The sequence below is a fragment of the Haliotis cracherodii genome, unplaced genomic scaffold, assembly GCF_022045235.1.
Source record: "Haliotis cracherodii isolate W230 unplaced genomic scaffold, xgHalCrac1.p SCAF_12, whole genome shotgun sequence".
NCBI classification, from domain to species: Eukaryota; Metazoa; Mollusca; class Gastropoda; order Lepetellida; family Haliotidae; genus Haliotis; species Haliotis cracherodii.
The window spans coordinates 7,328,495-7,353,825 of record NW_027266267.1 but is presented as its reverse complement, the minus strand read 5'-3'; the positions used below and the strand labels follow the sequence as shown (position 1 = coordinate 7,353,825).

At 41.1% G+C, this 25,331-nt stretch overlaps 1 protein-coding gene across 1 annotated transcript; it reads left to right on the top strand.

The window, feature by feature from the left end:
- The first annotated feature begins 8,900 nt into the window (after positions 1–8,900).
- On the top strand, positions 8,901–24,614 carry LOC139458155 (leucine-rich repeat-containing protein 58-like). Its single transcript, XM_071239482.1, has 3 exons — positions 8,901–9,479; positions 15,801–16,204; positions 17,259–24,614. The coding sequence occupies exons 1-3, from the start codon at positions 9,013–9,015 to the stop codon at positions 17,450–17,452; spliced, it is 1,065 nt and encodes a 354-aa protein (XP_071095583.1). The 5' UTR covers positions 8,901–9,012; the 3' UTR covers positions 17,453–24,614.
- Positions 24,615–25,331: the final 717 nt, after the last annotated feature.

Sequence of the window (25,331 nt, the reverse complement as noted above, 5' to 3'; positions counted from 1 at the left end):
GCTGAATTTTCGGCGACTTTAGTGTCTGGCTGAATTTTCGGCCCCTTTAGTGTCTGGCTGAATTTTCGGCCCCTTTAGTGTCTGGCTGAATTTTCGGCGCCTTTAGTGTCTGGCTGAAATTTCGGCGACTTTAGTGTCTGGCTGAATTTTCGGCGCCTTTAGTGTCTGGCTGAATTTTCGTGTCGTCCAGTTCGGCGTGAAAGTCGATTCTAGGCTTGATGACAGTCTATTAATCAGTATATATTTACGTCGTCACCTAAAAATACAAACATTGCATGTATAAGGGAGGATAAGTAGAATATCGTAAAGATATTATATAATAAATGTTATGTTACGGTATTAAGGAGTGCGGTTGCCCTGGTAGTCCCGACTCTGGAAGTTATATTTTTAGGTGTTCTGTTTTTACTAAAAGCCAAGGCAAGTCTAGATCAAACTAACCAAATCTAGTTTGCTTGTTTCCACAGCAGAATAGGAACGCCTCTTTCGAAGAAAAGAAAAAAATAATTATTTTAAAGACATGTTTACATCGATTAAATGTTAGTCTATTGAGATGATTAAGTATATAACGAAGACAGCTGCTAATACTTATACAGGGAAAACAATCCATTCCGCCGATAAGGAATGTAACTTACAGTAATGACAAAATTGCTCTTTTAAAGTAATGTCCATTTTCATAGCGACAAGTATCTTCGTTAATCAATCACCGCGATATTTCGTGATTCTATTTCAAGTTTCAAGGACTCTATGCATGCGGTTGAATTACCATTATTTGACGAAATTCTTAATGAAAGTTCTTTAGCGTTGCTGCTGTCATGTTTCGGAGGAACATTCTGGTAATGCGTAGGCCTTTGCATTTGAATGTCAACAATACCCATATTTGGACATATATATCTATATCAGATTTGCAACCCGTTTCGGTTTGGTCTGTTTAACGATAATTATTTTATTTAATTATAATTATGCATTGACACTTAAATACGTATTTAACGTGGGTAATAAATAAAATACCACTCTCATTCTCGTTAGATACATTTTTTAAGACACTCGTGAACTTTCTATGGTATCTAACGAAAATAAGTGTGGTATTCTCGATATATCTCTTAATCAGTCTGTCCATTTCTGGTGTCCCCCGCCGTGATGTTGCTGGAATATAACTAAAAGCGGCGCAAAACACTACTCACTCACTAATTAATCAGTCTGTCACGCCTTAATTGACATGAGGGGCGGTCGGGTAGCCTAGTGGTTAAAGCGTTCGCTCGTCACGCCGAAGACCCGGGTTCGATTCCCCACATGGGTACAATGTGTGAAGCCCATTTCTGGTGTTCCCCGCCGTGATATTGCTGGAATATTGCTAAAAGCGGCGTAAAACCATACTCACTCATTCACTCACTCACTAATTGACATGATCAAAGGCGGCGTTAGTTCACGCCACTACAGCCAAGATAGCTGTCAAATTCACCGTACGATGGCAAATGTAGAACTTTAAACAGGTCCCCGTTACTCAAAGAGGTCTTAGTGCTAAGTTGTCGTAAGTCGATGGCAAAGTATGGGAGTTACGATCGTCAGCGCTACGGTCGCTTTGAGGAGTGGAACTTTGTTGAAATGCGATCTTAGCGCTAAGGTGATCGTAAGTCCCATACTTTAACATAGGCTTACGATCATTGTAACGTTAAGATCGCTTTGAGGAACGGGGCCCTGACCCGTGAAGATTCCGGGGTAGAATAGGTCTTCAGCAACCCATACTTGCCGTAAAAGGTGACTATGCTTGTCGTAAAAGGCGACTAAAGGGATCGGGTGGTCAGGCTCGCTGACTTGGTTGACACATGTCATCGATCCCAAATGTTTGGATCGATGCTCATGATATCAATCACTGTATTGTCTGGTCCAGACTCGATTATTTACAGACCGCCGTCATATAGCTGGAATATTGCTGAGTGCGGCGTTAAACAACCAACCAACCCTATAACGTCCTCAGTCACACTCGCTTAATTCGTCCCCATAACTGAGAACTGCGCCCGTGACCTCGGCGTTTCAACACGCCTGTAGCTGGCAGTGCGCTGATAACGCCTATCAGTCCAGTTTTGTCAAGTCATTGTTGTTATCTGTTACAGAGGCCACTAACTGGGTCGGTTCACTCTGACGTCATTGACTATCCTGTGGCAGGATCAGTTTCTTTTTGTAATTTATGTATTGTGTTTCAAACTGGTTTTTGTTTTTCTACTAACTGTTGTAAAACACCCTTCTCATAAAAGTGACATTATTTCTAGAATTGACGACCGCGTCTTTTGGATAAGCACAAGCAGGAAACTGTCTAGCACCGTCAAGGACTTAGACTTATTCTTGGCGTTATAAATCAAAATTAAGTGGTTTTGAAAATGCTAAAATTAAAACGTTTAAGTTTATCACACAATGGCAATCAGAAATGTCCATGCTCGTAAATAAAAAAATAAAAAACAATATTTCTTTTAAAGAAATGGGTCAAAATATGAACTATACTTCACCGTAACTAAAATTTGTCGAAATTGTCAGAGTACTATCAGCTAAGTAAACAACAGACTTTGTACCGGGCATGTTGTCTACTAAGTGAGTGAGTGAGTTGGGTTTAACGCCGCTTTTAACAGTATTCCAGTTATATCACGGCGTGTCAGCTTAATGTGGGAGGAAAGCCCGAAGTGATGCAGGTCTCAGACGTTTACCACTTTGGTGAAATCCACGAGCACGGGTATGGTGCTGACAAACCTAAAAACATAATTAGGGCGAACCGGGATTCAAACCCACGACGATAGGTTTCTCGAGTGCCCAAGGGACGCAACTCTGCCCAGCAAATTGCGGTGCCTTTGACGACCATGCCCCCCGGTGGCCTGTTAACACCCCAAGGCAAACTTCGGTCGGTCGAAGCAGCGTACAAAGCCAAACTTTCAAATCCACATCGATCACACCTGTATAGAATAGTATGATCAAATTAAATATATTGGGGGCTCGCTCACCCGAGGCTGCAATTGTGAATGTACAAAACTGTGCAGAAAGATAAACTGTTCAAGCCAAAGATTGAGCCAATCTTGTTGGCGCTCGCGTCTGATTTCAAAACCCAGGAGAGCGGTGAGCCTGCCTGCTTTGACCTAGGTGTAACCCCAGTTGACCTTGGTTGGCCAATGTTAGATCTGTTTGTTGTTAACGCCCCGCTCAGCAATAGTCCAGCTATATGACGGCGGTCTGTAAATAATCGAGACTGGGCCAGAAAATCAGGTGATTGTCATCATGAGCATCGATCCATGCAAATAGGATACGATGACATGCATCAACCAAGTCAGCGAGCCTGACCACCCGATCCCGTTAGTCGCCTCTTACGACAAACATAGTATTCCCCTCATTAAACCTTTCTTTCGTTGGTGTCTATTAAACGTATCCGGTATTTAATACATTTGAATGATGTAGGAAAGTATGTGCGTGTAGATGTTGTACCTATATCCGAACACGAATGTATGACACCTTTCAATAGATCAATTACGGTTCTAACCACGACACGCAACATGACTATGAGCGTGGTTAGCAATTCATATTTATAAACACATCGTAAATGACAGATTTCTGATGAATGAACTCGCCCGCACACATGTCAATAGGGTGATGTTCGCCCGAACTGTAAACAGTGACACATTGATAACAGGAAGGGTGTGTGGAATGCACTCGTCCTTGTAAGGGTAAAATATGCGTTTAAACTCACCGTTTAAATGATGACATTACTTTTTAGATGTATTGGTATCAGTGAGTGAGTGAATTTAGTTTTACGCCATACTCGGCATTATTCCAGCTCTAGGACGGTGGTCTGTCAATAAACGAGCTTGGACCAGACAATCCAGTGATCAACAGCATGAGCAGCGATCTGTGCAACTAGGAACCGATGGCACTATCGTTAAAAACCTACTCTATGCAGCCCGTATGAAAGCAAGGCCTCCTGTGAAGGGTGATTGGGGTGGGTTAGGCAACACCAGGGACGGGTTGAGCGCCTATTGCGTTATACCATGCTTACAGACAAATCAAGGTTCACAGATGGCAGAAGACGTTGTTGGCGACGTAGCGGCGAGCGGTATGCCAGGGAAACAATTCTTGATCCTGATCGGTATGGAGGCAGTAATGTCATGTTGTGGGGCGATATCACACATGGCAGGGGGACTGATATGATTCTTGTGAATGGACGTTTGACTTGCCAGCGATATGTTGACGAAATTTAGCGCCCTGTCGTTGTTCCATTCGCAAGATTTATCGGCAGAAATTTTGAAGAGGATGATGACAATGTCAGTCCACATCGTTCCCAGGTCGTCAACGATTATATACGACGAGAAGGCATACGGACATCGTACTTCACCGCTACGTCCCCTCACATGTCACGAATAGAGCACCTGTGGGAGTTTCTCGAACAGAATTGTTCGCCAGTGACCCAGCACCCGCCAACCTGGCCGAACTTGTGGTAGTTATTTAGGCGGAATGGCGGGCAATACCAAGGCAACCCAAACACAAGTTAATCAACAGTATGCCATCAAGGTGGCGAGCATGTATCACCCAACATGGTGGACACGCCAGATATTGATCTACACGCCCTAAATTAATTTAACAGACATATATCGTCAGTACACCTCTACTATAATTTCATCAGTTCCCATGTTTTTTACTTTTAATTAGGATCAATAAAATGACGATTTTGCATATCTGTTTTATGCTATACGGGTTATTTGTAACTTTCTTGTTTTTCAAGCATGAAATACAACAGATACAATGGCAGCTTTGTCCAGGAATAAAACACTTGTGACAGCAGAAATCACTTGTAACAGAAGCTGATCTACCCCTGGAAAGCCTATCCGTACAAATATTACTAAAAAAGGGGTGAACCTTCCGCTCTCCGGGCGGACACTCGACCACTAGACCACGGAGGCGGTCCTCTGTACATAAACATCCAAAGATCCTTGCAACAAAGTTAGAGGCAACCACAAGTCAATTGCCGGGAGAAAAGGTAGACCGGTAGAAGTCTGGAAGTCACTATTTATTCGACCGCCTCCGTGGTCTAATGGAAGAGCGTCCGCCCGGAGACCGCCTCCGTGGTCTAATGGTAGAGCGTCCGCCCGGAGAGCGGAAGGTCCGGAGTTCGATCCCCAGCCGCGTCATACCAAAAGACGTTAAATGATGGTACTTGTTGTTACTCTGTCTGGCGCTCGGCATTAAGGGGTTAAAACAAGGACTGGTCGGCTCGGAGTCAGTATACTGTGTCTGAGTGGGGTGTTTATGTTAAACTGCACCATGGTATCTCAGTGAGCTAGCACTATAAATCGGCATCAGTCCGGACTAGTACAAGCAGCCACACAAACACACACACGTGCATGCACGCGTCCATTTCACCTCACCTCACTATTTATTCACAACAGGAACCTAAAACGCACAATGTGATACACAATTTTGGTTTTATTTGCTGATTGACCGGTCACCTGTTCCTTTGACCAACGGCCAGGCTGTACACTGAGGTGGCCAGAGAGATAAGGTTTGGCCAGATAGAGACATTCCAACTAGGGTAGTCAATAAGTTGTTTTGATGACTTCTTGACCCTGGGTAGGGACTTCTGTTAACCCTCTACGTGTGGCACCAGCGATACACGAGTTGTTACATCCTGCACCGAGTGATCCCGAGTTTATCATTATCAGCTGTAAACAGATCCGTGTATCAGCGAGTCCCATCTAATTGACACAGATAGGTGTAATAGTATTGCTGAGGACTCGCCAAGTTTACTTCCGTGACAGACCCTGAAAAAAACCAATGTTAACTTTTAGCTGCCAATAACATCCTACTTCACAAAGACATTATGCACACGTACATAATCGCAAAGCCAGATGGAATGTTGGAATCCCCATGTGAACCCGTGAAGATCCGGGGTAGAACTGGTCTTCAGCAACCCATGCTTGTCTCTCGTGATGATCCGGGGTAGAATTGGTCTTCAGCAACCCGTGCTTTTCCCCCGTGAAGATCCGGGGTAGAATTGGTCTTCAGCAACCCATGCTTGTCTCCCGTGAAGATCCGGGTTAGAATTGGTCATCAGCAACCCATGCTTGTCTCCCGTGAAGACCCGGGTTAGAATTGGTCTTCAGCAACCCATGCTTGTCTCCCATGATGATCCGGGGTAGAATTGGTCTTCAGCAACCCATGCTTGTCTCCCGTGAAGATCCGGGTTAGAATTGGTCTTCAGCAACCCATGCTTGTCTCCCGTGAAGATTCGGGTTAGAATTGGTCTTCAGCAACCAATGCTTGTCTCTCGTGATGATCCGGGGTAGAATAGGTCTTCAGCAACCAATGCTTGACTCCCGTCATGATCCGGGTTAGAATTGGTCTTCAGCAACCCATGCTTGTCTCCCGTGAAGATCCGGGTTAGAATTGGTCATCAGCAACCCATGCTTGTCTCCCGTGAAGATTCGGGTTAGAATTGGTCTTCAGCAACCAATGCTTGTCTCTCGTGATGATCCGGGGTAGAATAGGTCTTCAGCAACCCATGTTTGTCTCCCGTCATGATCCGGGTTAGAATTGGTCTTCAGCAACCCATGCTTGTCTCCCGTGATGATCCGGGTTAGAATTGGTCATCAGCAACCCATGCTTGTCTCCCGTGAAGACCCGGGTTAGAATTGGTCTTCAGCAACCCATGCTTGTCTCCCGTGAAGATCCGGGGTAGAATTGGTCTTCAGCAACCCGTGCTTTTCTCCCGTGAAGATCCGGGTTAGAATTGGTCATCAGCCACCCATGCTTGTCTCTCGTGATGATCCGGGGTAGAATCGGTCTTCAACAACCCATGCTTGTCTCTCGTGAAGATCCGGGGTAGAATAGGTCTTCAGCGGCCCATGTTTGTCGTAAAAGGCGACTATGCTTGCAGTAAGAGGCGACTAACGGGATCGGGTGGTCAGTCTCGCTGACTTGGTTGATGCATGTCATCGTATCCCAATTACATAGGTCGACGCTCATGATGTCAATCACCAGATTGTCTGGTCCAGACTCGGTTATATACAGACTGACGCTGTATAGCTGAATATATCTGAGTGTGGCGTTAAACAACAGGCTTCTGTGATAATTTTGTCGACCGTTATTTCATTGTATTTGTAGATCTGGATACTATTATTGTTTTGATCGTGTTGACGAAAGCGAACTTTACACAGCTAAAACATTAATGTAAGGGTAAAGTGGATTGATTATATGGATAGACTATAATAAATTTTAAAAATAATTTGCTTACAAAATGCGGTTTTGATTCACACACATTTAATATCGAAATGCAACCGTCATATACCTGACAAGAAGTTCTCTTGTATAATATGTATATAACAAAGTCACCTAAAGAGTCCATTGAACCACATCCCGGGGCTGGAAGACCAAAAGTAACACGTGACCCTTGGACGTCAAACTAAAATTCCCTTTCAACATATATAATATGACAACAGTGTCATAACGGCGAGCTCATTCGTGACTATTCGCTTCATTCTCGGGAAAGCCGTGCCTCTCTTGAAGCCATTTTATCAACTTGGTACCGTCTTCGCGCAAACAGGCAAAGCGAAAAAAAAAACGGATGTACTACTTCCGCCTTTGCTTTTCTGGTCAACACTGATAATTTATTAATATAACACAATTGTGACATATGTTTAGATACAAACTACTCGTACTCTGCCCGGACACACACAAACACACACACACACACAACACACACACACACACACACACAACACATGCATGCACGTCGCTATATTAGTGCAATAATCTTGAACGCGACGTTAAACCAATTTCACCTATTGCTGCGTGTCGACTTCCGACATAAGTGAGTCTGGACCAGACAATCCTGTGATTGACATCATCAACATCGATCTACGCACATTGGGATACGATGATCTTCATCACAACAATGAAATACACATTAAATATAAAGTCACCTCTCTCTCTCTCTCTCTCTCTCTCTCTCTCTCTCTCTCTCTCTCTGTGTGTAAATGTTTACAGAACAGAACTAAAATTCAAATAACGTTTTATTAAAGAAAACAATCAGCTTGGTTTCTCCACATCAAGGTCAGGAAAGATAACAGTATCACTAGAGACCAGCGATTTTGCAAGAGACAATGTATTTTTCATTATTTTATCAAGCTTTGTTAGGACATTCTTCTGCTTCACTATAACCCCAGTATGGTTGCCGGGCAACTTAAAATAGATCCCCATGCAGAAACCTAAACATATGCTGGTCGTTAGAGCTTCTATAACCTGCAAGAAGCTTGTCGGAATAACACGAGTAATCGTAACCTGGTGACGTTGATTTCGGCTCATGACATCAATCACTGGGTTGTCTGGTCCAGACTCGATTATGTAGGCCGGTGTCATGATGTATAGCTGGCCAATATTGCGGCTTGCGGCTTTAAACAAAACACCTCTTCGCTGTCACCAAATTTAAAAAATATGTATAAAGCAGTTTATATGACAAGTCAAGGTCTCAAGAAATGTCGGAAATCAACCCAACAGCTAGAAAGTCACATAAAAGCAAAAAAGTATTCTGAATGCGTGTGGCTTTTTCCTGTCTAACTATCAAAATGCAAACATTTTTCTAATACGATGAATGGAACATATGTACACAGAGTCTATCGTATATGTATGGCAGCGGCTGGTTAAACATTCAGCGCTCTTCCAGTGACATTGACCAGGTCACCGATGTACGTGTGGCCTCCCATTCGCTGTGGTGACACGAATTAATTTCCATAACCGTCAATATAGACCAACCTAGGCAGCACACGCTTGACACACTTTCCAAAGAAAACGTTCCAGTGTATAGCCATATAGTATCTAAAGGGAGACAACTGCTGTAGAAGTTGACAAGATGCCACCGACCTTCACCTCAACACGTAACCGACGCATGACTTGCGGATACATATGGGACGGAGAGAGAACTTGACAGGTTAGAAGTGGGGAGGAAGGTTGAGAGGACATACAGCTAGGATACCCAAAGGGTCAAACATGGCAGCTTATGAATCTTCTTCGTCGGATAGTGAGTTTCATGGAGAAAATGCGGAAGATCTGTCATACGCGGAATTGGACACTTTACCGGAGTGCCTTCTTTCACGTGCGCACGAGCTCCGTGCATTACAGCTTGACCACAACAACATCAGCGTTCTGCCCCCAACTGTGTCCATATTTAACCGGTTGATCGTCCTGGATATTAGCAACAACAACGTCTCACATATAAGTGATGAGATCGTGAAACTGAAACAGTTGAGAACGTTCACCGCCAGAAATAACAGACTTGACGAACAATCTCTACCCAAGGATTTTGGACTACTGAAGAGTCTAGAGGTTGTGAACTTCAGTGGGAATCTTTTTGAAACTCTCCCTCCACAATTGGCAGAATTGCGAAGGTTAAAGTGTTTATATTTAGGAGGCAACAGGATACAAGAACTACCACACACGATACGGAATCTCACAAGGTGAGACCAAATTTTTTCAGGTGACACCAAATTTTTTCAGGTGACGAGCGTTCAGTTTCTCATTGCTCTATCCACACCAGGAATACAGTTATGTCAAATTCGGCTTATAGGCCTGGAGAAATAGTTTGACCCTAAACAAATTGCAACAGAAATAAATCCAGCTGTTTTGTACTCTGTCAACATCAGTGAACACTATACTGAAAGTCTTAGTGAATCCATCGAGGGGAAAATATTGTAATTTGTCTCTAATTAAATAAGTAATTAATATACTCTTTGAAAAATATGAAGATATCTTTTTTGAAATGTATTCAGCTTGTGACATATCATTTTAAAGCTTATGACAAGACAGTGGCATTTATTACAGAAGTAATTTTTTTCACAAAATTAATTTATTCTTAATTGATTAACTCTTTAATGGATTTTGGATTGGTATAATTACAAGAGAAATGTACCGAGAACATATTTGTAACTACTCTCTGGAAAGCTCATATTAGTCACTATGATTAGTGATATATACTTATTACATAATGATTAGATCAACAGCTAGCGCTTTTATAAGTGATCATGATGTAGCATTTATACATAATTTCATATGATTATAGAATAGCAAGTAATACATATTAAGGTATTGCAAGGTAAAATGCAGATACAGATACTATAAATACTAGCATAAGGTAACAAGATCCCAACTCTCAGGCATAATGTTCAGTAAGACAAAGATATGTCTACATAGTTTTATAGATTGCCTTGAACTATTGTATTTAAGTAAATCTGCCATCACTATATTAGAATAACATTCAGCAATTACTTCATTTTAGACTCATAAAGGATTAGACCCCATACAAGCTCGTCTATAAGTGATACCATAATCTCAAACAGGATTAAGTATTCCCCTCTGTCCAGCTATTCATTAACCACAGGGCACACCCCATTGTGTATCAACCAATCCTATTCCTTTATGTTGTTCTAAATTCTAAACCCAACTACTTTCAATTATCTTGCGTACAGCAATGTACAGAGACGCATGTGTATAAACACAGCATGCGTAAATACCCAATGAAGCTTTTTCAGCAAGTGCACAAAGGAGCTAATTTCCGAAACACAATCAATTACAAGCTAATTAACTTTCCGAGTCAAGCCTATATATTTAGAACAGTTATATACATCTAAAACATTATTTTATATTTTTTAAAACTTAAAATATTCACTCATTTGGGGAAAACCCAATTGAGTGATGAATAGATGAGTGCAAAATATTGGTAACCCGATGAAAAATGTAATAACCAAATTGAAATAGAAACCCTAGAGTAAAAAGTCATTTGCTCAAAAAGTTATCTAGATCTCCGATTAAATACCTATAGAACAGCTGTGATGATTTATCATACCAGATAGGTGAAACCTGCACAAGTAATACGAGTGAATAATACATGTGGCAAGTGTTGCCCAGACAAATCTGCATAATGGAGTAATAGATCTACTGTATGTATATATACACAAGTGATATTATGGTAAAATAGGGTATAACAATATAATTACAACAGCCACTCATATCAAACATATAACACTCATACACCTGCACTTCTTACCAAGATTTTGGTTTGTTGTTTAACGCCGCACTCAGCAATATTCCAGCTATATGACGGCGGCCTGTAAATAATTGAGTCTGGACCAGGCAATCCAGTGATTGACATCATGAGCATCGATCCACGCAATTGGGATACGACGACATGCATCAACCAAGTCAGTGAGCCTGACCACCCGATCCCGTAAGTGGCCTCTTACGACAAGCATAGTCACCTTTTACGGCAAGCATTGGTTGCATGGAGCGAACGCTTTAACCAATAGGCTACCCGACCGACCCCTTTGGCAAGCAAATTGGGACAAATTCGTGACATTGTTCGAAATTGGATTACTTATTTTTGTAAATTCTGAGGAATAGGGAAGTTTTAAATCAAATTCGAAATTACCATCTTAAGCTGCAGATTTGGAGCCGAATATCGACCTCTAGTCGGAGCAGGTTCAGATGAGCAGGGGTAGAAACTTAACAGTTTTAGTCCAAAACTCCTTAATCATAACATTGAGCAAAATAAAAAGGGCAAATCTCTACCAGTCCTTATGTTACCTTAGCTATTGTGCATTTGGGCCAGGACTACAGGACTAGTGCCAATTTCTAAGGCTGGTATGTCCCTGGTATGTTATTATTTATGTGCACACCAGAATACCAGATAGCTGACTCACACAAAGTGCTCATGAACTACTTGCTGTGTGTTCGCTATGAGAAGTGGGAAGACATACATTTGTTTAAATGTTTTCCGAGGGCTGGATCATAGATTTTCCAATTTCTCCTTTTTAAGTGTTTTGCTATATGTTATCATTATGGTTGGTTGGTTGGTTTGTTGTTGAACGCCGCACTCCGCAATATTCCATCTATATGACGGCGGTCTGTAAATAATCGCGTCTGGACCAGACAATCCAGTGATTAATATCATGAGCATCAACCCACGCAATTGGGATCGATGACATGCATCAACCAAGTCAGCGAGCCTGACCACCCGATCCCATTAGTCGCCTTTTACGACAAGCATAGTCCCCTTTTACGGCAAGCATGGGTTGCTGAAGACCTATTCTACCCCGGAATCTTCACGGGTCTGTTATCATTATAAGGAGTAGTGGACTAAAACTGTACCTCTATTGCTGTGTAGTGTTCAATTCCCTACATGGGTAGAATATGTGAAGCTAATTTCCAGTGTCCTCAACCGTGATATTGCTGGAATATTGCTAAGAGCGGTATAAAACCATACTCACTCACTCACTCACTCACTCACTCACTCTCTCACTCACTCAAGACCCCTGAAGATAAGGGTTACAGTAGGTCTTTAGTAACCCATGTGACTATGTAAGAGGCGACTAACGGGATCGGGTGGTCAGCCTCGCTGACTTGGTTGATGCATGACATCATCTCCCTATTGTGCAGATCGATGCTCATTATGTCAATCACTTGATATCTGGTCCGGACTGGCCTGCTGGGGTATATATGTAATATATCATGTCATGTAAGACATTGTATTTGTAACTTGTAACACAAACATACAGATCACATGGGGTGTTTTCCTACCAAATGGTACAATCACTACACTACATGAACTGATTGCCACAATGTGTGAATTTAGCCCTGTTGTGATTTTCACATAGTACGTTATCTGGTCTATTTTCAGTCCTGCCATGCTAGTCTGTGGTTTGGGATTGTCCTCTGACATGCACGATAAGCCTCATATCTCGTGTTCAAACCAGAGAACAACATATTAAAAACATGTTGCATTTGGTGTTAAAATTATATTTTACTATTACTCCACCCTTCAAAATTCGAGCTAGTTTACTATAAGGGTAACACTAATTGTTTTTGCAGAAGCCCGAGGTCTTCCATCAACTGCCCGACGAAGGAGGGCAGTTGAAAAGACCGAGGGCTTCTGCAAATGATAATGACCTGAAAAAGAGCGTTACCGTTATTATAGCTAAAAATGGATGGAATTTTTTATCAAAGAAAAAGAAACAATATCGGTTTTGAAACATTTACTGCAATCAACATGAATGTCACCGACCCACTTTTACAAATATGGAAACATCATAGAAAAAACACAGATGACGTCACTTTCTCTACCCTATGACGTCACCTAACAACGGGCGTGATAATGGCCCGTCGTCAAGCAATATGAGGGCACTATCAAGTTACAGTGGCCCACTCATTTCTAAAAACGTGCGGGCGGTTTTATGATAATTCTATCCATTTTAGCTATAATAGAAAATAATGTTAGACCTCATGGACAAGTAGTACAGAGCTACAGATAAGCAGCATATTTACGTAAAATACCAACCAAAAATATTCAAAACCCAATTACTTTCAATGAACTTGGTAAATGAAAAACTAAAATGTATAAAATCAGCACGTGTTAATACCCAATGAATGTTTTTCAGCATGCATACAAAGGAACTAATTTCTGAAACACAATTACGAGCTAATTTACTTTCTGAGTCAAGTCTATGTATTTAGAGCAGTTATATACATCTAAAACATTATTTCATTTTTAATTTTTTTTAAAATATTCACTCATTTGGGGAAAAAAACAATAGAGTGATGAATAGATTAGTGAAAAAATATTGTGTTACCCAATGAAAAATGTAATAACCCAATTAAAATAGAAACCTTCGAGTAAAAACTCAATTGCTCAAAATATGAAGGTCCTTGCAGGCTATGAGAGGGTCTTTGCAGGCAATATGAGGGTCCTTACAGGCTATATGAGGGTCTCTGCAGGCAATATGAGGGTCCTTGCAGGCAATATGAGAGGGACCTTGCAGGCTATACGAGGGTCCTTGCAGGCAACATAAGGGTCCTTGCAGGCTATGAAAGGGTCCTTGCAGGCAATATGAGGGTCCTTACAGGCTATATGAGGGTCTCTGCAGGCAATATGAGGGTCCTTGCAGGCTATATGAGGGTCCTTGCAGGCGATATGAGGGTCCTTGCAGGCAATATGAGGGTCCTTGCAGGCTATATGAGGGTCTCTGCAGGCTATATGAGGGTCTCTGCAGGCTATATGAGGGTCTCTGCAGGCTATATGAGGGTCTCTGCAGGCTATATGAGGGTCCTTGCAGGCAATATGAGGGTCCTTGCAGGCTATATGAGGGTCTCTGCAGGCTATATGAGGGTCTCTGCAGGCTATATGAGGGTCCTTGCAGGCTATATGAGGGTCTCTGCAGGCTATATGAGGGTCCTTGCAGGCAATATGAGGGTCCTTGCAGGCTATATGAGGGTCTCTGCAGGCTATATGAGGGTCTCTGCAGGCAGTATGATGGTCCTGTATGGTAATGCATGGCTCGATTTAGCTCTGAATCATGCACCATACCTCGTAGCCCTATTTACCATACTACGGTACATCACTAATCCCTGTGTTACGTGTAATTTGTCAATCAAGTTCCTTAATGAAATGGTGTAGAGTACTGTATGTTTAGATAATTTCTTTAGAGCCAGGAATGGATCAATGATCATGTGGACATTGTTCATGATTGATGGATGAAATAACAGACACCCATATTGAGTGAGTGAGTTTGGTTTAACGCCGCTTTTACCATTATTCAAGTTTATCATGACGTGTCAGTTTATTGTGGGAGGAAAGCCAGACGCGATGCAGGTCTCAGATGTTTACCACTTAGTGAAACCCACAGGTATGGTGCTGACAAACCTAGAAACTTAATCGGGGTGAACTGGGATTCGAATCCCCGATCATAGGTTTCTGGTGTGCCCAAGGGACGCAACTCTGCGTTTCCAGCATTTGTCCCACATTAAGCCAGTACATAACTGAAACGGGGCGGTCGGGTAGCCTTGTGGTTAAAGCGTTCGCTCGTCACGCCGAAGACCCGGGTTCGATTCCCGACATGGGTACAATGTGTGAAGCCCATTTCTGGTGTCCCCCGCCGTGATATTGCTGGAATATTGCTAAAAGCGGCGTAAAACCATACTCACTCACTCACTCACTCACATAACTGAAACACTGTCGAAGTACTTTCAAGGAGCATTAAGTCAATAGTCACGCAATCTTATTGCGGGGCGGTCGAGGAGGCTAGTGGTTTAAGCGTTCACTTGTCACGCCGAAGACCCGGGTTCGATTCCCGACATGGGTACAATGTGTGAAGCCCATTTCTGGTGTCTCCCCCCCCCCCCGTGATGTTGCTGGAATATTGCTAAATGCGGCGTAAAACTATCCTCCCTCACTCAATCAATCTATCAATCATTTTGCAGTTTTGTTGAAGCCAGATCATTTAGTCTCCAAGACAAACCCTCCAAGAGAGGTCGAACAAGATGAACCTTCACTGCCCAATCTATATCTTGTTTCTTAAACTAATCACGTCAGCTTTCTAAAAGGATTCACCTTCATTTCTTAACCACTTTGATTTGGAATTACTGATCTTAAGAAAAGAAATCCGACAAAGCACAGATATTCCTTTTATAGTACGCCTTTTTGGGAGTAGAAGCCACAGCACTCATAAACACAGATACATAAAATATCCACAAGAATATAATAGTGCAGCCTTTGTTATTTCCATTCGGAACTGCCAGACTGTGTTCATTTTGGAGATACAGAAATTAGATATTCTGCGCTAAATGCTTTGCTTGCTTGTACTAAGAATTTAGAAGCCTTGACACTGATTGGCTGAATAGAGATTTTACCTTCTATGGAAGGGATGTTACATTTGCATGCAGAGTAGAATATTATATTTTTATCACTCAGGGAATAAAACTTGAATGGGACTTGACTGTTCTTGTTGTAGGTTGCAAGTGCTCTATCTGGGGGGCAACCAGTTGGCAGACATCCCGGCCGAGATTGGCTACATGCATAGCCTCACTGCACTTGTTCTCTGTGACAACCAGCTGCAGAGTTTGCCTCCAACGATGATCCATCTACAGCGTCTGCAGTCCCTGACGCTGCACAACAACCAGCTGTCGACGCTGCCCACGGAGATCGTCTCTCTCAACCTGGTGGAGCTGAGTCTCAGGAACAATCCCCTCGTGAAGCGCTTCGTCCAGGACCTGGTGTACAACCCACCCACCTTGTTAGAACTGTCTGGACGCTGTGTCAAAATTGAGAAAGTGAACTACACTCGTCTTGATCTTCCAGAGAACCTCATTCGCTACCTGGACTCAGCACAACGCTGTGTCAACCCCAAGTGCAAAGGTAGGTGCAACAGCTGTGTTAGCTCCACACAGTGCAGTTAGGAACATCTCTCAGCGGTAGAAACTGACATTTTTAGTCCACTACCTTTATAATAATAACATATAGCAAAACCCTTCCAAATGGCAAATTTCTACTTGTCCTTAAGATACCTTAACTTTTGATCAGTTTGGCAAAGACTATAGGACTAGTGCCAATTTCTAAAGCTGTCTCATTTGTTAATAACTCATTTACATGTCTGCTGAACCTTTGAATTAAAAAGTTGTAAAAAATATTGTAACACTAAATCCTGACAAAGATTTTCCCTGTTACGGCCAGGCTTTTTTTATTTTTAGTTTTATGGATTTTTCAGCTCTTAAGTCAAGGGTTGGAGGGGTGAAAAAAAGAAAGAAACCAGATGCATTTTTTTTTTTTATGCAGAATGCCTCTGGCATACTTAATGAAAATCTTCTGTGCTCAAAAGGCCGCCATTTGTGACAATAAAGCCCCCTCTAACAATATAAATTCTACCACTTACAACACAGACAATTGTCAAGGGAGGCTATACATGTTTGGCTTCGAGATCAACAAAGATCGATTATGTATCTCTTCACTAGTTTACAACGGTAAATTCATATGTTTTTGTATTAAAAGGTGTTGATAACAAATTAAATAACTGACTATGTGGCTTTTGGCGGAGAAGGAAAAAATGCAAATATGATTTTTTTTAAACATTTTCTAATAAATTTGAGTCGGCAGGTCCGTAATCCGAAAAATATAAAAGACCTGGGTCCCGTTCCTCAAAGCGATCTTAGCGCTAAGGTGATCGTAAGTCCCATACTCTAACATAGGCTTACGATCATCGTAGCGCTAAGATCGCTTTGAGGAACAGGGCCCTGGCCTGACTATGGTTGTCGTAAGAGGCGACTGAATGAATAGAGCGGTCGAATTAATGACATGGTTGATAGGTGTTACCACTTTGGTGCTTTCCTCCAACATTAAGGTGTTTGTTTGATGGATATTTGATCAGCTTGTAGGGATCTTATTGGTGTGTTGACATGTTGTGTTCTGTCGGCAGGTGTGTACTTCACTTCACGAGTGGAGCACATCAAGTTCGTGGACTTCTGTGGCAAGTACCGCCTACCCCTGCTCCAGTACCTATGTTCACCGTCCTGCACAACACTCAAGCCGACCGTGTGCGGCACCAGCAGCGACAGTGACTCCGACGTCGACGACGCCAGGCACAGGATGAGGAGAGTCCTGCTAGGATAGTCACGTTTTCTGCTGGGACCGGCTTCAAAAGTTGTGAAACTGTTTCTGAAGTTGCCTTCAAGTCATACTGCTTGCTGCTAGTTACATTTGCTGCTTGTGACTAGAAACCTTGACCTTGGTCTAACTTTGTGCTGTGACCTTGACTTTAAGTTGACCTCAGTCAATCGTTGTGCTGTGAATTGGACTGTCAGATGACCTCAGTCAATCCTTGTGCTGTGAATTGGACTGTTAGATGACCTCAGTCAATCATTGTGCTGTGACCTTGACTGTAAGTTGACCCCAAGCGGTGACGTGAACTGGGACTCTGACCTCATTAATCTGCTGCTTAATACCCCCTGGGTTATACTGCATTCAATGGTGGTGACTTCCATGTGTATATCTGGCCAGTAGGTGTGCGCCACAGAGCAACCTCTTCTGTTACACTTGCTTACATACGACCAAGTCCTCAAGGTCACACAAGGCCCTGCGGAAAGATGTCGGCCAGAAGAAGGCCAATGATCCCGTCTTCCATTTCATCTTCTATGACAACCCCTGCCCTAATGCAGCAAGCAACAGGAAGCCATGGGTATATTCAGACTCCTTGACTACAGCCTTACGGCTCATCAGAGAGCCTGGTTGAGTCACCTGTGTTCGTAGGAGTTTTCCACAGGTGGACTTTCCTGTCCTAGAACAGTGCATTAAATTATTTCCAGGTCTGAAAAGACCCAAATGAAGTTCCCTGGCCAAGCAGTATGCGTGCCATCATATATAGGTATAATCTGACTACTTGCTTTTGAAGGCACTGAGTAACTTGATAAAACTTTGATCAAGATTTAAATTTATATTCTGGTTTGATGTGCATCGCCTGAACATATTGAAGGTACAAATGATGCTTTGACCTTGACCTTGACCTATGATTGACAATATAACCCACAATATGCAAAGTGCTAATATTGTTGAGTTTGTGTATCTTGTCTTGGTGTGTGTGTGTGCGTGCTGTTTCATTGATATTCTATTCAAAAGAAGTTCAAGAACTCGAGTAATATGAAAGAATCGGGTGTTCTGTAACTTCTTTTGAGAAGTACGTGTATATTTATGTTAGCATGTTTTCTTGGTCTGAAGTGATGCTCAAAGGTTCCGATATCTTGATTTCATATCATGATGCTTTAATTTGGAATTAAAACTCGTTCATATTTCTAAACTAAACCAAAGCTAATTTTTATTCAAGTTTATGAAATAATGTTTTAATTGAAAGAGTTAGAAGGTCGCGAGAGATGACTTCACGCACCCCAGGACCCCTCTGTATTTGGGACACTGAGGGTGTCAGGTATGTAATCGTTGAGTTTGAGATCTTCGTGCGTCACTGAGGGTGTCAGGTATGTAATCGTTTAGTTTGATATCCTCGTGCATCACTGAGGGTGTCAGGTATGTAATCGTTGAGATCGATATCCTCGTGCATCACAGAAAGGTATATTGTTTTGTACTATTACATAGTCTGGGCATTGATCTATTTACTCAGGGCTACACAGCACAGTATTTGTACAGTGAGCGAGAGATCTGTGATTTAGTATTATACAAGGCATTATGTTACAATTACCGTATTCGACGTAATAAGCGACCAGGGTGCTCTCAAATTAGAAATAGGGGGCTCTTATTAGAATATTATTTTGGTGAAAAAAAACCAAGTTGAAAGATAAATTTTGAGGTTTATTCTGACAGCCTGAAATGTTTATATACAACAGATATATATTCCAGAATTTAATTGCCCGTAATTAAGGGTGCATGTAACACACGAGTGCGTATTATATGCGAATAAAAAAGTCTTGTGTACATTGATCAATCGGAAGGGGTGCTAATTGGGATTGTTCACTAGCCAATATATTAGCAAATATCACCGTGGGCGCTTATTACGTTGAATACGGTATCTCCGATGGACATGACAGACATATAGTTGATGTTGACCTTTAAATATAACATGTTCTTAAAGGCAGTAGTGTAGCCTAGTGGTTAAAGCGTTTGCTCGTCACATCGAAGACCCGGGTTCGATTCCCGACATGGGTACAATGTGTGAAGCCCATTTCTGGTGTCCCCCCGCCACGATATTGTTGGAATATTTCTAAAAGCGGCATAAAACTATACTCATTCCCACACTTAAAGAGTACAATTTGTGAGCTTTATCCTTGGGTCATTCTCAGAATTTATGCTGAATCTTTACCAATAGCCATTGTAATCCTGTTTAAGAATTCATTGTGTTTGTAATCTGTTATGTAATGTGAAGGTTTGGAGAAGGTTAAGTAAAACCGTTACATTGAGCTGCAATAGACATACCAACCAAAGCTGTTGCCATTTTGTTTTGAATTCATGAGAGCTTTTTGACCTTTGTGCAGCATTTGTCAACTGACATGTTTTACCCTCTGAAGGTCATGGTGACTTCTGTGCAAGAGATGACTGCATATGTTTTACTATGTATAGAAAAACTTACTGTTTTCCGTCAGACAGGTCAATCTAAATTTAAAGTTACACAATGGTTACTCAGATCAGATGTGAAGATTCAAGATTGTATTTTTACATGGGCTGATCTTGACAAAAATATACAATCTTGACAATAATATTTTTATACAAAATATGTTTCACAAATAATGTTTTTTAACTGATGCCATGATTGCAGAAGTTTTGTTACTGTATTTTTACCAAAGGGCATGTGAATATATTTTGAAGAAAGCACTGCCTGTTGTTGTGGATATTTTTATACTCTGATCGTTGTGAAGATTATGAGTGCCATATTATTGTGACTATTTAGGTAGGTGAGATATATGTATCCGTGGATTCTGACGATTGCTGTAGTACAATGTAGCAGTGATAAACCTATTCTATGGAAAAATTATGATGTGGTTCCAGAGGTACAGATAAGCAGAGTTTTTGCATAAAATACCCCCCCCCAAATATTCAAAACCCAATTACTTTCAATTAAGTTGCTAGAGAAACACTTGCATTAAATGAAAAACTCAAATGTATAAAAACAGCACACGTAAATACCCAATGAAGCTTTTTCAGCATGTATACAAAGGAGCTAATTTCCGAAACACAATTACAAGATAATTTACTTTCCGAGTCAAGCCTATATATTTAGAACAGTTATAAAATCTAAAACATGTTTACATTTTTTTGAAATCTTAAAATTGTTCTCTCATATTTGGATAAACACGATAGAGTGATGAATAGATGAGTGCAAAAATATTGGTTACATAATGAAAAGTGTAAATTAAAAACCATAGAGTAAAAACTGAATTGCTCCAAACGTTGCCCGGACCTCTAGGTTCACAGCTATATTTGTATGTTGCAAGTAGTGTTTCCTTAGCAGATAAGGGTCAGTAGTTTCATTCTTTATTATCGTTATGAATCTTAAGGATTCTTTGCCATGATGATAAAATCATGGTTGGTCGGATTACAGAAAATATGTTGATTCTTTTTGTTCAATTTATTGAACTGAAATTTTTATTTCGTCCTTTGTAATGAAATTCACTATTTGAATCGCAGAATGCTTGATCGGTACATAATTTTCCTTTTGGGAATTCTGGAAAGTATGACTGTGGATAACTAAATTAATCCTGTTGAAGTCAGGACAGTTGCATTTGTTGTGCCTGAGGTCATGGTAACCTTGTGTAATATTGAAGGTTTGTAGGAAATGTCATTTTCGTCAGAGTACAGGATAAGCTGGTATATTTTCTGCCCAAGAAAGATATCTATTATGTGATAGTGGCAGTTCCTTGTTCAAAAGAAAGGCAAATAGGCTTAGCAATGTCGAGGTTGGTTTCACATGCCATGCTGAGTTGTCTCCCTTTGTAAGTTACCTTTTCTTCACAGTGACAGGCATTGCCTATAGTTTTGTCTGTTGTGTGAAGACTAATGAGGGTTTAGTTTTGTACCTAAATGTACCTTTTGTACATGAACCACTAGTCTGACATGAACTGCAGACTAGCTGGCTGACGGGGTTAACCTCTTTATTGAAGTGGATAAGGAGTCCGACCCCGGATCTGAAAGTCTGTGTGGTACAAGTCACAGGATGGGCATATTTATGATATTTGAGTGAGTGAGTGAGTTGGGTTTAACGCCGCTTTTAACAGTATTCCAGTTATATCACGGCATGTCAGCTAAATGTGGGAAGAAAGCCCGAAGGGATGCAGGTCTCTGACGTTTACAACTTCGGTGAAACCCACGAGCACGGGTATGGTGCTGACAAATCTAGAAACATAATCGGGGCGAACCCACAATCATAGGTTTCTGGGGAACCCAAGGGACGCAACTCTGCACAGCGAATCGTGGCGCCTTAGACGACTGGGCCACCCGTGCCCCCTATGACATTTGAGATTTTAGTGGTATTATATGGGCTATCTGGGGTGAGCTTACAAGGCCAAACAGAATTTTACAAGACACAGGGTTTGGACATTTGTGCAACAAGCCTATTTGTCCTTTCCCCCCCCCCCCAATTACTCGTCCCTAACATTCAAGAATCAGTCTTTAACTGTTTTTGAGTAGTCTATAATAAGTCTCAGTATGGGCTTTTAGTTACCAAACAACAAAGTTTCCATGTTTTATTTAGAATCTATTATGTGTTAAAGTTTGACGAGATGTTCTTTGTGACCAGCTACATATTCGCTAGAAACGTCGAGGCTGGAAGTAACATAATTGTAACAAGTAGCAAACAACGAGTAGTTTGATTCCTCAAAAGCATGTTTGCAGTTGGGCATTATGGTCAGAGTTGTCTCCCTTTGCATCGTGTTCATGATGGCTGCATGTGTGAGAATGATGCATCTAGTCAAAGTTGAATTAATATTCTAAATAGTTCTGCTTGTTTAGTTTATTCAGCAAAGATCTGAAGTGTTACTGCTACTTAGTTTGTTTTCCTCTTAAGGTGCCATCTCCACAGTAGACCGAGATCAATGCTGTATTTGAATACCGTGTTCGACGTTATAAGCGCACACGGCGATATTTTCTAATATATTGGCTAGTGAACAATTCCAATTCCTTCCGATTGATCAATGTACTCAAGACGTATTTATTCGTGTATTATACGCACTTGTGTGTAATATGCACCCTTAATTATGGGCAATTAAATTCTGGAAAACTATATCTGCCGTGTATAATACACACAGACTTTTCATTTATATCATTATAGGCTGCCAGCATAAACCACAAAATTTACGATCTTTCAACTCTGTATTTTTCACCAAAATTTTATTCTAATAAGAGCCCCTATTTCTAATTTTGAGAGCTCCTTGGGGGCTTATTATGTCGAATACGGTAATATATTTGTTCTTTCAAAGGCATTCAGAAGTGATACACTGAAGGAAGAGAATATTTGGATGTCAACTTCTTTATTATGAGGAACATAACGTTTTGGAGTATGTGCTTACTCCTTCAGGTGAAAAAAAATGAAATAAAAAATAAAAAAATAATCATAATAAAGAAGTTGACATCCATATATTCTCTTCCTTAATACATTTGTTGGTTTTGTTTTTAAATAATTGTTCCTGGAGAACCTCTAAGAGTTTTGTTGTTTTAGCGCAAGATTTATTGACTTCCGTGAATATACAACTCAGGATGACTAAGTGAAATCCATGTTAAGAGAAAGTGCATTTGCTGAAGAGCTAGTTTGCTTTTGTCGGGATGTTGTGGATTACCTCAGTGTCACTATTGTGATACAAGCCTTTACGATATATGCATAAATCATTTAGTCACCCATGGTCTGTTGATTATTGATTCACTCAGTAATATTCTATTTGTATGATGGTGGCCTGTAAATAATCAAGTTTGGTTCAGACAATCCAGTGGTTGATATCAGGAATGACCAATGCTGTGTAATCATTTATATCATCTATATGGGGGCGGTCGGTTAGCCTAGTGGTTAAAGCGTTTGCTCGACACGCCAAAGACCCGAGTTCAATTCCCGACATGGGTACAATGTGTGAAGCCCATTTCTGGTGTCCCCCGCCGTGATATGGATGGAATATTGCTAATAGCGGTGTAAAACCATACTCAATCATCTATACTACTCACAAGAAGTGAAGGATCACCTGATTCTTTCATATTACTATAGTTTAACGGTCATGAAAGACTCAGGTGATCCTTCACTTCTTGTGAGGAGTATAGATGTAAATGATTGCAGTGATTAATTTCTTTTGAAGTATTCATATTATATTTTTCGTATTACCACAGTTTATCTGTCTTGTTATAACGATTAACTTTTGTAATGTGAAATAATCGGGTGATTTTTCACTTATATGGATTGGTATATACCTGTGTCATATTAGCCTCCATGATTTCACTGTACCCATTGAACTTACAAAGCTTGCATTGTTGATGACTTATACAGTCAAATCCCATCTTCCCGAGGCAAGGGAGTTAACTGACTTTAAAAGTCCAGTTTCCACCCTTGCCGAACTAGGCTGGAATTCCTGGGCTCGATCGTAGCGCCACCAGTGGCTATTACGAGTTATGTCCTTTCTATGCCTCTCCTATTGACCAATCAGATTCAACCTCTCGTATCACATGCATTTGCTTTAAACAAAAAGGTGGCACCCAGTCAAGACGACCGATCGATAATCAAGATCTATATTGTGATAAAACGAGTCTTACATCGCAAAGTGCATCAAATCATGTGAGCGCCTTGATTAAAAACATGAAAAGATTTAGAAAATATCTGTTGAAAACAAGTTAGCGGTGCACATGCTTTGCAAATCCTGCAATCGACCGAAATCTGCATGAAACCGGATTTCGATTTCGGTGCGCGATTTTGATTGGACTATGCATAAGACTCGTTAGTCCAGCCAAAATGTAACTCCATAATACCAGGCTAGTTTGGCAAGGGTGGAACCTGGACTTTTATAGTCAGTTAACTCTCTTGCCTCGGGAAGATGGTCAAATCCAAGCCGCTATGATTATTTATGTATTTCACTTTCCATTGGAATTCCAGTTGAGTTGTTACTTGTCAAACAGTATTGTTAAACAAAGGGAATTTGATTGGAGTTTTCCCGGGCAACATAACTGTCTTCTTCAAACCAAAGACTGTTGTTATGGTGATCCAACAGGCCAGAGTACTGTATATACAACATTTCAGGAAGCATTTGCATGAAATATTCTACAATATGAATTGTTCATGTACAATCACATTTTCAATAATAAAAAGTAACCTTTTCTCGGTTAGTGTTTGCTCTTCTGTCCTCTGATCGTGTGAGGTGAGGTGAGGTGAGGTGAGGTGAAATAGGGTTTAATGTCACGTCCAAGATTATTGCACTTATACAGAGACGTGCATGTGGGTGTGGCAGCTTGAACTACAAACCCACTGAGATACCATGCCCAGAGCTCCAGATAAGCTGCGTATCTGCGTGAAATACGCATCAGAAATGCAGAAATACGCAGTAAAATATAATCCAAGCGTATCAATTACGCAACGAACATTACAGATACGCTTCAAAAATAAAACTTGTGCGTATCATCAAAATATTGTGAAGTAACCCTGCGTATTCGATTACCAAATCAGCAACTTATTTTGAATTATAAACGGGCATTCCGTCAACCTTGCCAAACTCCATGATGACAGTTACATCATGATCATTTGCCATCACACTTTCTTGTGGAAGTATTCGTGGTATTTTTGAGTCCTATAAAGCTCTCGAACCCACACGACACCAGTTTGCAGGGACTAGATGAATAGTGTTTTTAAATATCTAACTTAAATACCCACATCTGTAAAAACTAGTGGGTAACAGAAATTTGAATACGCAGATTGAATTACTGATACCCAATGATTTTAAAATGCATGGGTAAAATACCCACAACACCAAAAGCTTATCTGGAGCTCTGACAATGCCGCAGTTCAACATGACTCAGACACGGTATA

Coding starts and splice junctions, on each gene's coding strand:
- LOC139458155 (XM_071239482.1), top strand. CDS start 9,013: ATGGCAGCTTATGAATCTTCTTCGTCGGATAGTGAGTTTCATGGAGAA. Junction 9,480..15,800: donor ACGATACGGAATCTCACAAG/GTGAGACCAAAT, acceptor TTCTTGTTGTAG/GTTGCAAGTGCTCTATCTGG. Junction 16,205..17,258: donor TGTCAACCCCAAGTGCAAAG/GTAGGTGCAACA, acceptor TTCTGTCGGCAG/GTGTGTACTTCACTTCACGA.